This window comes from Cricetulus griseus, chromosome 2 (assembly GCF_003668045.3).
Source record: "Cricetulus griseus strain 17A/GY chromosome 2, alternate assembly CriGri-PICRH-1.0, whole genome shotgun sequence".
In the NCBI taxonomy this organism is placed as follows: domain Eukaryota; kingdom Metazoa; phylum Chordata; class Mammalia; order Rodentia; family Cricetidae; genus Cricetulus; species Cricetulus griseus.
The window spans coordinates 271,616,019-271,631,597 of record NC_048595.1 but is presented as its reverse complement, the minus strand read 5'-3'; the positions used below and the strand labels follow the sequence as shown (position 1 = coordinate 271,631,597).

Genomic DNA, 15,579 nt, shown 5'->3' with positions numbered 1-15,579 from the left:
GGCTATATATGCACATTGCCTTCCTGAGTAAAATCTCAAGTGATTCTGACAAATTAAAGATTATTTAAGGAAAATAAATGTCAGTAGCCCAGAAAATCAAACAAACAAAAAAGAGGGCTTGCCTAACCCTATTACATATTTGTCTTTTCAAGCTAAAATAAGTAGAAGAGTGTGATACAAGGCCAGACCGCATAAGGAGTCCAAAATACATACAGTTTGACTTTTCAAGTTACTGCAGAAATGTAATTTAGGAGGATTGAGTGGCTTGCTTTTCATTTCAAAAACAAATTCTAGTTTAATCAGACTTAAATTTTCAGTATGGCAACCCCAAAAGGGAGAAATGATAATTTGTATAAAAAATGATAACATTCTATGACCAGGAAGCTTTTCTTTAAAACTCCCTGGGCAACTGCATATGTGATACATAGTGAATGGCTCTTGCCTGAGTCTTCAACTTCATCCACTGATACTCCATCTCCTCTCCCAGCCACACCCTCCTCTCTCCTCTTTAATTGGCCTTCCATTCTGTTGCTGTTGGAATCTCTGTAGTTTTAATGAGACATAATTGGTGCTAAGTAAATATCATAGAATGAGTTAATTCCACAACAGTTTGGAGGTCAATAACTGTAATATAAAACTCACTGAAATAATAATGAAGACTGCTCTGTTGGAAATTAGGAAAGGATAAGTTAGGAAGTTTATAGGTAGCTAACAGTTGTAATCTTTAATAAGTAGAAATTAAAACATAAGTAGGACTTGGCTTTTTAAAACTAAATATTTTATTGAGAATTTCATACAATGTATTTTGGTTTTTTGCTCCAAACTCCTCTCTTTAATTTCTTCCAAATCCACACCCACCTCTTTGCCTGCTTCCCCACCCCCATTTAATAAAGCCATCAAATACAGTTTGTGCTTCCATTTACTTCTGAATGTGGGTCCTCCAGTGGTGTGAGGTCAGTCTAATAAGAACCCTTAAAACTGAATCTCCCCCTTCAGAAGCCATCAGCTATCCATAGTTCCTCAGTTAGGAATGGGGTTGGTGGAGCCTTTCTTACTCCATGTTAGGATGTTGGCTGGACTGATCTTGTTCTGTCAGTCACACATACTATGGTTTGCTGGGGGAAGTGGTCCTGGCATGTCTAGATAGACGACTGTTTGGCCCCAGTCTTCTCTGACTCCTAGTTTGTACTGCCCCTTTTCTGTCTGGGTGCCTAAGCCTTGGGGAGGGGCTTTGTTATAGATGTTCTATTAATGTCTGGGCACCCCACTTATTCACTACACTTTGACCAATTGTGAGTGTTACTGCACAAAGAAACTCTGAGGTCTGAGAGCTGCACCAGTCTACAGGTAGAAAGGATGAATTTAGAGGGCATTTTTAATACAATGAGCATTTAACACAACAGTAATAGATTCATCCCTAGGGTCTGTGAGCTCCCAGTCATGGGTTCTTGCCCAGATTTACAGTATCAGGCATGTGTTTTCTCCTTAAAAAAGCGGTAGGTTATCCTCATAATACATAACATTCACAACACTATTGGAGCTATGGTCATTTCTTGCCACTATGGTTTTTACTGCAACTCACAGGATTCACACCTGAGTAAGATTGTTGACAAGTCAGCGGCAGCGCCCCTCCCACCCCTGCCCCCATCCTGCATAGCATCTTCTCCTACCATGAAAGCTAACCAGCAAGAAGGAAGCTTTTTGTCAGTACTAACTTGATTTCTGTGTGTCCTGTAGCCACTGTATAGGGCTTACCATCAAGTTGTGGGGCAACCAGGAGCAATAGCCTATATTGTTTTTTTGGGGGGGGCAGGTGCTGGGAGCTGGTCTCTGGGACACCTCTTACCACCACTGAGCTTTTTTGTTTGCTCACTTATTTATTGGCTTATAGAATGAGTATAATCCCCTTGGTCGGGTTACTTCAATCTTTCCATATGGAAAATAGACATAGATACAGAGCTATAAAGTAGTAGTTTCTACAGGGCTTTTCAGATCTCCTTAGCATTACTTAGCCTACCTCCTATGCCCTTTTCTGCCCATCCCTTCCCCTTTCCCTCCCCATCACTCCTTTCTTGTCCCCCCCCCCACCCAAGACCCTGGCTTCCTTGAACTCTCGTCTGACTTCTAACAATCCTTGGCATTGTCCCCTGAAAGTCAGCATGACTGTGGTCTTTTAGGTCTTTCTGTTATCTGACACTGACTGGAATGTTTTAGATGATTTGCTTTATAAATGGAACTATCGAAGATGTGTAATGGTTCCCAGAGAGGCCTTAGGTGGTCAGAAAAGGGAGTGAATTAGAACAACAATTACACCAAAAATGTGGCTTTCTTTTGTTAATTCTGCATTTTCCCCCCCCTCTTAGTTTTCTAGTGGTTTCAACTACTACTCCGAATTTCCTTTGCCCATTTACATTTCAGATCTCCTTAGCATTACTTAGCCTACCTCAGGAGCGAATGCCCCTTAGTGGCAGAACTAAGAATTTTTTTTCCAGTGTTAATGATTCAACATAACTCTTTTTTCCTTTCATTTCATGTAAACAAATAGTTACTGATGTGATATTACTTACCCATTTATAGTTGTGTTGTTGTTTTGTTTTGGGTTTTTTGAGACAGAGTTTCTCTGTGTGACAGCCCTGGCTTTCCTGGAATTCACTTTGTAGACCAGGCTGCATTAATAGTTCTTTTTTTCTTCTTCTTTTTTGCAGTTCTGTAAACACTTTCTTTATACTTAATAGCACAAATCTTAGCTATATCTCACCTTCATGTGAATGTTTCAAGTATCAAAAAGTGGTTGAACATAAAGGAATTTGTCCTAATGAGGAAGATGTGACAAGATACTTGGTGCTTATCCTAAGATGGGTTCACAGCAGTCTATTTTATATTACTTACGATAAGAGTGTAGATGGTGTGCTGTTTCTTTAAACACAACTCTGGAGGATAAACAGTTATTTTCCTTTGGTACTTCAAAATAGGAACTCATTTAGCCTGACCTGAAACTCACTGCACAGCTGAAGAAGACCTTCAACTCTTGATTTTCTTGCCCACGCCTTACAAGTGCTGGGATTACAGGCTTTCACCACCCATACCCAGCTCTGGTAAAACAATAATTATAATAAAATTATGTACAGCTTTTGGCCTAAATAAGGCCAAAAATAAAAATAAAAAAATAAATTAAAAATAATAAAAATAATAAAATTGATACCTGTTGCTTTTAAACATGAACATGAAACTTGAAGGAACTGGATGGTACTTAAGATAGTGAAGAAACTATTTTTGATGATTAGAAGCAAGTTGGATAATTATTTACTATTGTACAAAGAAGTTTTGCCATAAATATTAATATTAATACTCAATTCTCTTATAGATCATGGAGCTTTGTGGTGCAACAAGACTTGGATATTTTGGAAGAAGTCAGTTCTACATTGCTTTGAAACTTGTAGCTGTTGCCCAGTCTGGTTTCCCATTAAGAGTGGAAAGTATAAACACAGGTACATGTGAAATATATGAGTAATCAAAATGAAAATATTCTTCTAATTACAAATGGCGCCAAAGTCAATGTACTTTTGAGACTTTTTGATATTATAATGGCCCTTGTGACTTTGAAATGTCATGACCTAGTTGTTACTTGTTGATATGTGAGAATATTAGAAACCGTGTCTTTCTTATACCTGTTATGCTGAAGAATATGCTTAACCTCCCAATGTATGTTGTGCTTTTTAAATTTTAGTTTTATTGATTTTATGTGCATGAATGTTTGGCCTGCATGTATGTCCATAACTAGAGTTAAGGACAGTTGTGAGCCACCAGGTGGGTGCTAGGAATTGAACCAGGGTCCTTTGCAACAGCAAGTACTCTTAACTGCCAACCAGTCTTCCAGCCGCCTATGTGATATATGTTTGATGACAATGCTAAAATGACTGTTTTTCAGAGTTCATTAAAACTTGCCTACAAAGAATTTAGGTAAATAGTTTTATTAAGGTAAATGATAAATAGTGACCTCTATATATAGCTTCCTTATTTTATTCTTTTCTACTTTGGTTTTTAGTGTGTATATATGAGGGGCGATCTTGGGTCTTATCCATGCTAGCCCAGTGTTCTCTCAGTGGGCTATAATCCTAGTTCTCATTTTGAGACAGGGTCTCACTAAGTTGCCCAAGCTGGCTGAATTTATTCTGTAGCTTCGACTTGAGTTTGCTACTCTCCTGTCTCGGTATAGGATTGAGCCACTCAGACCAGCTTCTTATTTTATTCTTGTTGGTGTTTTGTTCGGGAAGAGGTTCCATTCTAATCTAGATCATGCTCTAGTTAGAGTTGGCAAGATAGCTTATTAACCAGTAAAGGTATTGACAGCCCGTTTCAAGCCATCGGAAGGAAAGAATAGACTTCCACAAAGTGTCCTTTGACCTCCATGTGTGTATCATGGTGTTCATGTGCATGTACTCACACGAATGCTCATACACACACACATACACACGCGGTTGGGAGGTAAGAGAGTAAATGTAAAAAACAAAAACCAAACCATTTCCAGTTAGTAGAGATAATGTTAAAGTATTAGCAAACTGAAACCTCATTGCCCACCTTATAAGGTTTGTCTCACATATTCTTTTTTTCTGTTATTAGAGACTTGTTGATTTAAAAGAAAATACACATTCTACAAAGAGAGATGCCTAAGTATAGTTTTATACTTTTCATTGAGAAAGGATGAATTTCTGCAATATTCAGACATTTCAGTCAGTCTTCCTGTGTATCCTGGGCTGGCCTCAAACTCAGGACCTGGAACACCTGGATGCTGAGATTGTAGGGGCTTCCCGACAGCCTGATGAAATGGATATTGTTTGCAGTATTAGCTTAGCTTCCTGTCACCTTAAAGTTTTCACTATAGTCCATCCTCTGGCTTTTCACCCACTCTTGTATTGAAAGCTTAAATTCTTCTCAAGAGAATTTTGGACTGTTCACATATGCATTAGGTACGCTTAGACATTTTATTCCTTCAGGTGGGGGTCTGTAGAGAAGCAAAGAGCCAATCCAAGCTTGAGAGGCACACGTCTGTAATCCTAGTACTCAAAAGGCAGAAGCAGGCAGATTTCTGAGATTTCAAAGCCAGCCTGGTCTACATAGCAGGACTGCACAGTCAGACCCTGTCTCAATAAAATAAAAAAGATGAAGTTAATTGTGTTGGCAAAAAGTGCACTTTACTTTGAAAATGGTTCTGTAGTAGTATTGTTCTAAAGTATGAGTTATGTATGGTTAGCCTGAAACACATTTAATCACAGCACTAGAGAGGCAGAGGCAGACAGATCTCTGAGTTTGAGGCCAGTTTGGTCTACAGAGTGAGTTCCAGGACAGCCAGGGCTACACAGAGAAACCTGTCTGTAAAAACAAACAAAAATGTTGGATAATATTGCCAGTAAGAGAGTAATAAGCCAGATTGAAATGGGTAGATAGAAAGCCATGTATTCAGCTAGGCATGCTGGGCACACAAGGAATTTCCTCCTAAATTAAGCTAGCCTCAAACTTAGGGGTAAAGCCTGTCCTTCAGTCACGACTGAAAAACCCCTAAGTAGAAGCAGCCTGGGTTCAGATCCTGTCACTTCTCAGCAGACTCAGAACCTCAGGTTCTTTGTAAGTAGAAACTTTGCAGGATCAATGCAGTTAACACACACACACACACACACACTCACTCATATATACAGAGAATAGACATTTAACATCTTGCCACCCATCAAAGAACATTTTAGTTTTATCATGTCTTTCTAGGTAAAAGCCTTCCTCAAATGTTCCAAGAAAGATAATGGTCTAAATTTAATAGTGATAGTAAATATCTAATTTATCTCTTATTTCATCTTTTTATGTGGGTGTCCTTTCTATTTTAAAGTAATACAGATTAAGCACATCTTACTGGAAAATCTAAAATTCAAAATATCTTGAGCAACAACATTACGCTCAAAAGGTTTATACCACCTCAGATTGTGGTTTTTATGAGATGCCAGCCCATAAAAACCCTGCAAATACTACAGAGTTTCCGTCAACTCTGAAATGTGAGCACTTTTGTTCTCAAGTATTTCAGGTAAGAAATACTGAACATGTAACTGTTTTTGTGGTTAACAGTAAAGGACCTTCCTCTTCCACGATTTGTGGCTTCAAAGAATGAACAAGAATCTCGCCATGCCACCTCATACTCTTCAGATTCTGAAAACCAGGGCTCTTACTCTGGTGTGATTCCCCCTCCTCCTGGCAGGGGGCAAGTTAAGAAGGGACCTGGAAGCCATGATGCCGTTCAGCCTCGTCCAGCTGCAGATCAGCAGGTAGTCACATGCATGTACATGTCATCAGCCAGTGTCCTGGGAGAGGTTTACTTACAAACATTTGTTGGCAATAGATAGTTAAAATGTCACCCCAAAATGAAAATTTTTAAAGAACATTTTTCCCTAGGAACCTGCATCTCCAGTAGTTTCACCCCAGCAGTCCCCACCAACTTCTCCACACACATGGAGGAAACATAACCGCCATCCCAGTGGGGGAAATAGTGAGAGACCTCTTGCAGGACCGGGGCCATTCTGGTCACCTTTTGGTGACACACAATCAGGTATTTAGAGATTCTTTAAATTACTGTGTTTTTAAATAAAAAAAAAAAAAAAGCAGAACCAATTATTAAGTTTATAGGTAGATCCTTAGCTTTGGAAGTGGCAGTTATATTTGTGAGGCTTAGACAAAAGTTTATGGGTGTCAGATAGTCTGGTGGTAAAATGAATAATTATTTCCTACAATATTGGATGTATAGAGTTTTTAATATTGACAAAATCAACACAAGATGACTAAAAACTTTAAATGAAACATTTTAAATTTTTCATTGAACAGAAAGGGTTCCATGTCTTTTCAGTGATTTAGAGAAAGGGGGAAGCTATCATAATGTATACATTATTGTTCATTGTGATCGTAAGTCAGACCTGGTAATTTCTTGTCTCTTCATACACGAGTCAGTGTGGTTATCATTCTCCTTTTAGGCTCTTCTGCTGGTGATGCGGTGTGGTCTGGGCAGTCACCACCTCCACCTCAAGAAAACTGGGTCAGTTTTGCAGATACTCCACCAACCAGTACTCTTTTAACCATGCATCCTGCTTCTGTTCAGGTGTGACATTTTATTGGAATTGCATTTTTATTTGCTTCATTCTAAGAATCACTGCAGTCATTGTTTTTATTTTTTGCCATTGCAGATTTCACAAATGCAAGTCACTCTTACTAAAAAAAAATAAATATATAAATATTCAGAACTCTGCTCTGTGCTGTTTCTTCAAGTCTGTTACCCACAGAATGTTTCACTAAGTTTTTGGCTGATTTTTTTTCTGTTCTTAATTCCCTAGTGAAGTTTTAAAAGATTTCTACATCTGGGAATATATTTGCTTGGCTTTCTTAGCACATTTTTCATAACTTTCTGTTGCTTACATAAATGCTGTCATTCTACATGTTTATATACTCACTGTGCAAAACCATATCCAATAACCTGACCGTAACAATATGTGGTTTGCTGATGATTTCTTACCTTTTAAATATCCTCAAAAAAATTAATTATGCTTTCACGGAAAAGTACCTAGCAATCTTGGTCCATGTAAGCATTTAGATAGATTCTGTACTGAGGAAAAAATGTTTCATTGCAGGACCAGACAACAGTACGAACTGTAGCCTCAGCTACAACTGCCAATGAAATTCGTAGGCAATCCAGTAGTTATGATGATCCCTGGAAAATAACAGATGAACAAAGACAGTATTATGTAAATCAGTTTAAAACCATTCAGCCTGATCTAAACGGATTTATTCCAGGTGAGTCATTGAAAACAGAAGTTCTTCTAGATGGGTTAGGACAAAGTCTCAATTTCATTATCTCACAGACATTATTTTGTTGAACCTAGACTTTAATTATTGCTTACATTATTTGACTAAAAGGACTTTATAGTCTCTGGGAAACATATATAATGTTACCTTTCCCCCAGTCTAAGACTGTTGTTACCTTCTTCTAGTCTTAATCTGTGTTCAGAATAATGTTAAACAAAACTGTTTTAATATTTCAGGATCTGCAGCTAAAGAATTTTTTACAAAATCAAAACTTCCTATTCTTGAACTTTCTCATATTTGGTAAGTGTAATCTGTTATTAGTTGGTTCATATGGGTTGTTTCCAAAAAATTTCTAGCACTTTAAAACTAGGGCTAGACTTGACCACCTTAGGTACTGGTGGAGAGCTCAGTATGGCTGAGGACAGGGAGCCTCTCTCTCTAGGAAAGAAATAAACAAGACTAGTTAGAGAAGTTCTTGTGAACTAAAACTAAAGCTGTGTTGACTTCCTTCTGCTGCTAGTGTATTGCTTTCAGAAAAGCTGTCATAGTGCCTGTTGACCTCTTCTGGCTTTCAGCAAGTTTATACCTAGCCAGACACATAAGAACAGTGCTGAGCTCTCATGGTAAACATAGACTAAGACTCTCAAGATAGCTGTCACATAATTGAAATTAGTCCTTAGAACACAAATTATAACCTCAGATTACTTTTCAAAATTGAACGACCAGGTAAACATTCTTCCTACTTTATATCATTCTTTACTAAGGCCAGGCATAGTGGTATAGGCTTGGTAATCACAGCTTTCAGGAGGCGGAGATGGGAGGATTGTGAGGTTAAGGTCAGCCTGAGCCATATAGTGAGACTTCATCTCAAAAAAATAGAGCATATATACACATGGGTTCAGTGTAGGGGCCAAAGACAGCAGGGCAGAGGCCATATTTTTCTATTAAACTTTAAACAGTCTATTTCCATAAGGTGTAAAATTAATGAACTTTGATAATAAAGAATTTTTAAATAATCTTATGTACCTTATTTGAACTATTACTTAAACACATTGGGACTTACAGGTAATATTTTGGTGACTTTAACTTTAAGAGACTAATTTTCCTATTTTACACTGAGAATGCTGAGCATATAGGGATGTTGACAGGACCACACCATGAGCAATCACTTTGACTGTGTGGTACATTCTGATATATTTCCTTTCTTACACCTCTTTGTACATACTGGATTTTTTTTTTAATTTTATTTTTTTACTTCCTGGTGGGTCTCCAAAGCAAAGTGTGGTGATAATGGGCTTATCTTCCAGGGAGCTCTCAGACTTCGATAAAGATGGAGCATTGACACTGGATGAGTTCTGTGCTGCTTTTCATCTGGTAGTTGCTAGAAAGAATGGCTATGACTTACCAGAAAAACTCCCTGAAAGCCTGATGCCCAAGCTGATTGACTTGGAAGATTCAGCAGGTGAGGCTAGCTGCCACAGAGAGATGGTGTCTACTTAATTGGTTGTCAAACTTCCTAATGCTGAATTCCTTAAATAAATACAGTTCTTCTTGTGGTGACCCCCCAAGCCATAAAATTATTTTCATTGCTACTTCATAGCTGTAATTTTGCCACTGTTGTGAATTATAACATAAATATTTTTGGAGGTAGAGTTTTGTCAGAGGGGCCATAACCCACAGGTTAAGAACACTGGCTTAGATGAACCTAATACTCCATTTTGAAAAGAAAATTAATATAGATGTTAAAATGAAGTTTAATAGAGTTAATGTTTTCATCAAGAGAACACATTTAGTTAAACATGCTGATGCACAAGTTTAATCCCAGCGAAAGCAGGCAGGTTTCTGATTTTGAGGCCAGCCTAGGCTAAATATCAAGTTCCAAGCTGGCCATTGCTTCATAGTGAGACCCTAGTTCAAATGGATGGATGGATGGATGGATGGATGGATGGATGGATGGATGGCGGGCACAGATTTGTCAGGCTAAAATGGATAGACTAAATTTGGATCATTAGGTATTCATTCAGCTTTAATAGAGGTCCAGAAGGCTGGGCATGGTGTGTCACACTTGGAATCCCAGTACCTGGGAGGCTGAGACAGGAAGAGTTCTTCAAGTTCCCAGCCAGCTTGGACTATAGGACATAGACTCTGTCTCAAGGTAAAATGAGAAAAGCAAACAGAAAAGCTTTCTTCTTATGAATGGGAGCATCAGACTTGAAGAGAATTTCAAGTGATGCTTACTGTTGCAGTGTTTCTAACTTTGTGTGTACTATCTAAAGGAAGTAATGTGTGCATCATGAACTTTTCTATTCAGTGTGTCTCATTAGGCTTTTATAATAATAAGCATATTGGGTTTTTCATTTGAAGACTATAGAAATCTAGGAATTTTGAATTTGATCTTACTATTATATATAATATAATATAATTATATAATATTATATGTGTAGTCATTAACAAATAACAGAAAAAGAAGTAGATGCCTATTTACTGTTCTTTCTTCAAAAGGAAAGAGACTATAACTGTTGCATATGCATATGATTTTCTTAGATTCTGCATGAATGAAAGGCAATGGGGGCAATGAGCTGTCACATTCCTACTAAGCCTGATTGTAAAGCTGTTCAAGGTCTTTAGTACCCTTGTTCAAGCTTTCAAGTATAAAGATGAAAGATCATTCTTTAAAGAGGGAAATTAAAGCAGAATTTAGCTCTTAAGTAGTCGTGTATCTCTAAGAAAATTTGTTAACCTAGGAACATACGTGATCTGCCTTTTTTATCAGTTAACCAGACAGTAAGAGTTACATAGATGCAGATGCATACATGGTTACTGTCCTCCAGGCAACTGTTACCTTGGGCAAATTTGAACCCAGTCTTTTTTGATTCCGTAAGAATTTTTGGATGTCTTTTTATGGTATTTTGATTGGGACTACATTGACTCTGTAGATTGTATTTGGTGGGATGTTCATCCTCACTCTTAGCTCTACCAACCCATGAATATGAGAAGTCTTTCCCTTTTCTAGTGTCTTCTAAATCACTTTCTTCAGAAAGGAAGTTTTTATTGTAGAGGTCTTTCCTCTCCTTGGTTAGCTTTATTCCAAGACATTTTATTGTTTTTGATGCTATTGAAAGTAAGTGTGTGTCCATTATCTCTTTCTTGGTGTTTGCTGCTGATGGTTCGAAAGACTATTGATTTTTGTACCCTGCTATTTTGCTGAACAATTTTTTCTGGTGGAATTTTTGGCATCTCTTTTATGTATATCATCTGCAGATAAGGATAATTTGGCGAGTTATTTTCCTGTTTGTAACCCTTTAATTTCCTTTTCTTGCCTTATAGCTTCAGCTAGTCCTTCCAGAACTATATTGAAAAGGAGAGGAGATAGTGGACGATCCTTTCTTATTCCTTATTTTAACAGGATTGCTCCAAGTTTTTCTCCATTTAAGATAATATTGGCTGAGGAGTTGACATATGGTGTCTTTATTAGGTTGAGGTATGTCCCCTCTAGTCCTACTTTCTCTAGAACTTCTATCATGGATTTTGTCAGAGGTCTTTTCTGCATCTATTAATGGTCATGTGATTTTTGTCTAAGTCATTTATATGATTTTCTGTATTTATTGATGTACATAGGTTGAACCAACCCTGATTTCCACAGTAAAGCCAGCTTGATCATGGTTGTCAGTCCAGAGACTTATTTTGGTTAGACAGTTGCAATTGTACATGCATTTTGGGATCCTTTGACACATCTATGTCTCTCAGAGTATTTGACTAGAAGCTTCTTGTTGGTTATATGTGAGTGCCTAGTGAGTCAAAATTGATTGTGTAAGTCAGTGTTCATATTTTTAAAATGATTGAGTTTCAGAGCAAGTGGATTTCAACTGTATGCTGACTCCACAACACTACTCATATGAGCAACTCAGAAGCATTTGCTTGAAATGCCAGAGAGAGAAAAGGGGGACCCTTTGTGTTTCCTTCTCCGTTATTATTGCTGCATGCAGTGGAACTGGGTATGTGTTTGTCTGTTGTTCTCAGGCATGGACTCTCTCTAACTAGGACTTCCTATGTGAATATTTTTTAAAGTAAGGAAGAGAGGGCTGGAGAGTTAAGAGCGAGGACCTCGTTCAGTTTCCAGCACCTATATGGCAGCTCACAATTGTCTGTTAACTCTAGTGCCAGGGGATCTGACTCCCTCACACCAGTGCACATAAAGTAAGGAAGAGAAGTTATCAAACATTTCATGAGTAGTCATTAAAAATTCATGTAAATTCAGACTTGAGATTATATTGACCAAATTAAGCATTGTTAATGATTTCTTTGTATTCAAAAAAATTTAATATGATGGCAAACAGACCAAGAGAACAGTTTGTACACAAACCAATCATACTATAGATCCCTAGTTTTTCCCTTATATCAGACAATAGCTTGGCACTTCATGACATACAGTGCTAGCTAATGGATTCTTTTTCATAGAGCATATTCCATAATATGGATGTGCCTTTACCAGTTTCCTATTGATGAATTTTTGTATTTCTTTTCAGTTTGCCTTTAAAACAGCATTGCAGTGAACATGCTTAGACATTTACCTTTGTTTTGAAAATCCATTATTGAAGTTCCCCCAGTTGTTTGCAACTACAACAACTCATACTGTGGGGGCAGAGCAGAACCTTCAGGAGGGAGGCAGGTTGACAGGTTGATACTCCTGCTGGAACACTGTGTCGGGTAAGAGGAACATTACACCCCTTCCTCTGGAAGGCTGGGGTCTTGAAGACTGACATTTGTGGACAGGCAGGGTGCTCTGCACTGAATATTTACAGGGACCAGAGTGGAAGGAGGTGCTGTGGGTTTCCAGAGCTTCTCAGACACCTGATGGTTTGCAGAGCATGGGTAATCTGCTCTCTTCTCCCTGCCAGTTGTTGTTCTGTGGATAAAGCGTGAAAGAAGCAAGGTGACAATTTTGCCAGTTTATCCCAACAATGGTGTTTAGTTTCCTAGGACAACAACTTTTCAACTTATTTATCTTAAAATCTTTGAATATTCTCAAAAACTATATCTCTAAGAGCCTTTATGTATGTGAATAAAATATTTATTTATTTAATAATGATAATAATTTATCTTTCCTTTGTTCCTTCTCCAGTACCCATGTTTTAAAAATACTTGTAACTTCATTTAAAAATAACACCAACTCTTTTTTTTAATTTTTTTTGTTTTTTTTAATTTTTCTAATTTAAATTAGAAACAAGCCTGCTTCATAATCAATCCCAGCTCCCTCTCCCTCCCTTCCTCCCCTGCCCCCATCAACCCCCAGCTCCCCACCCCATCCCCCCTCCTCTCCCTAGGGAGGGTGAGACCTTCCATGGGGGAATCACCAAAGTCTGTCATATCATTTGGAGCAGGGCCTAGGCCCTCCCCCATGTGTCCAGGCTGAGATAATATCCCTCCATGTGGAATGGGCTCCCAAAGTCCATTCTTATGCCAGGGATAAATACTGATCTACGGTCCAAGGCCCCATAGATTGCTGAGGCCTCCTCACTGACACCCACATTCAGGGGGTCTGGATCTGTCCCATGCTTGCCTCTCAGCCATCAGTCTTGGGTCCATGAGCTCCCCCTTGTTCAGGTCAGCTGTTTCTGTGGGTTTCACCACCCCTGTCCTGACCCCTTTCCTCATCACTCCTCACTCTCTGCAACTGGGTTCTAGGAGTTCAGTTCAGTGTTTAGCTGTGGGGTGTCTGCCTCTGCTTCCATCAGCCACTGGATGAAGGCTCTAGGATGGCATATAAGGCAGTCATCAATCTCATTATCAGGGAAGGGCGTTTAAGGTAGCCTCTCCACTATTGCTTACATTGCCAGTGGGTGTCATCCTTGTAGATCTCTGGAAATCTCCCTAGTGCTAGATCTCTCCTCAAGCCTACAATGACTCCCTCTGTTACGGTTTTTCTCATCCTGCTCTCCTCCTCCCCACTCAACCTTCCCTGCTTCCCCATGTCCTCCTCTCCTCTCCTCTTCGCCCCCTCACTTTCTCCCACCTCCCTCTCCCCTCCCCCCATGGTCCCAATCCTCTCAGGAGATCCTGTCTCCGTCCCCTTCTCTAGGGTACCATGCATGTCTCTCTTAGGGTCCTCCCTGTTTCCCAGACTCTGTGGTGGTGGGATTGTAGGCTGGCAATCCATCCCCTGTTCCATGTCTAAAATCCATATATGAGTGAGTACATACTATGTTTGTCTTTTTGTGACTGGGTTTCCTCACTCAGGATGATTTCTTCTAGTTCCATCCATTTGCCTGTGAATTTCAAGAGTCCATTGTTTTTTTTCGGCTGAGTAGTACTCCATTGTGTATATGTATCACATTTTCTCTATCCATTCTTCGGTTGAGTGGCATCTAGGTTGCTTCCAGGTTCTGGCTGTTACAAATAGTGCTGCTATGAACATAGTTGAACAGATGTCCTTGTTGTATGAATGTGTATCTTTTGGGTATATGCCTAAGAGTAGAATTGCTGGATCTTGACTGATTCCCATTTTCCTAAGGAATCTTCATCTGATTTCCAAAGTGGCTGTACAAGTTGGCACTCCCACAAGCAGTGGAGGAGTGTTCCCCTTTCTCCACATCCTCTCCAGCATAAACTCTCACTGGTGTTTTTGATTTTAGCCATTCTGACAGGAGTAATATGGTATCTCAGAGTTGTTTTGATTTGTATTTCCCTGATGACTAAGGATGTTGAGCGCTTTCTTAAGTGTCTATCAGCCTAAAAATAACACCAACTCTTTACATGTTAGCATAAATATTTTTCTGAAAATATTCTCCAAAATATGACATCTATGAAAAGATTTCCCTTTTGCAAATCTCTGTAATAACTGACAGTGGGTGTCATACAGCTTGTCGGATTGCTTTCTTCATTCATGGTAAATTAGGAGTCCAAGAGGCTAAGCCCCACAAACCAAGTTCAGTTTGCTGCCTGACTCTGAATAAATAGTTGACAAACCAAGAATGCTGCTCTGTGTGTGTTTGTTGTTGTTTCAAATGGTGCTGGAGACCTGGCTGGTGCTTTGCACATGCTAGCAAGTATTCTGTCACTGAGGACATCTTTACCCAGAGCATTATTTGTTTTGTTTTGGATTGGTTTGGTTTTTAAGGCAGAGTCTTGTATATCCCAAGCTGGGCTCTTACTAGCTTTATAGTAAAGATTAGTTTTAAACTTCTGATTTTCTTGCCTCCACCTTTGACCACTAAGATTGTGGGTATTGTGCTGCCATGCACAGTTGGTTTATGCAGTGCTGAGGTATGAGCCCAGAGCTTCTAGCAAGGACTCTACAAACTGTTATGGCCCCATGTAATTGCTTAAAGTTAGTTGCAGCGTGGAAGCTGAAATTATAACATATTTTGTTTTGTTTTACATCATAGCATTACAGACCATTTGTCTGTCTTATATTTGAGTAACCCTTTTGTGTGTACATGATTTTGTACACAGTATAATGGTTACTTCATTGAGTCAAGATGTTTCTGATGTTGGGGTTTTCACTTTGTCAGAAAATATATTTGTGAATATCACAGCCTTCCTGGTAGAGAAGTTGGTGAGCACTATGAAGTCCTGAAAAGTATGGACCCATATGCATAGTTCTCAGAACTGTAGTGTTTCCTTCAAAGCTTAGTTTGAAAAATATATCTGCTTTAACAAGTCTAAAGAATTATGATTTGTCAGGAGTTCACTTCAAAAAAGAAAGACAGTGTTCTATGAAAATGTCATCATTTAGCTGTCAGCTGAGTC

The 15,579-nt window shown here is 38.8% G+C and overlaps 1 protein-coding gene across 7 annotated transcripts in view; it reads left to right on the top strand.

The window, feature by feature from the left end:
• Reps1 (RALBP1 associated Eps domain containing 1) overlaps positions 1-15,579 on the top strand; it is a 71,338-nt gene that overhangs the window by 33,711 nt on the left and 22,048 nt on the right. For 6 of the 7 annotated variants that reach the window (XM_027401956.2, XM_027401955.2, XM_027401954.2 and 3 more), the window contains exons 2-8: positions 3,365-3,488; positions 6,109-6,305; positions 6,433-6,586; positions 7,005-7,129; positions 7,656-7,818; positions 8,067-8,130; positions 9,138-9,292. In XM_027401956.2, coding sequence (XP_027257757.1) covers positions 3,365-3,488; positions 6,109-6,305; positions 6,433-6,586; positions 7,005-7,129; positions 7,656-7,818; positions 8,067-8,130; positions 9,138-9,292 — 982 coding nt within the window. The remainder of the gene's footprint in view (positions 1-3,364; positions 3,489-6,108; positions 6,306-6,432; positions 6,587-7,004; positions 7,130-7,655; positions 7,819-8,066; positions 8,131-9,137; positions 9,293-15,579) is intronic. The other variant, XM_027401957.2, reaches the window with a different exon arrangement.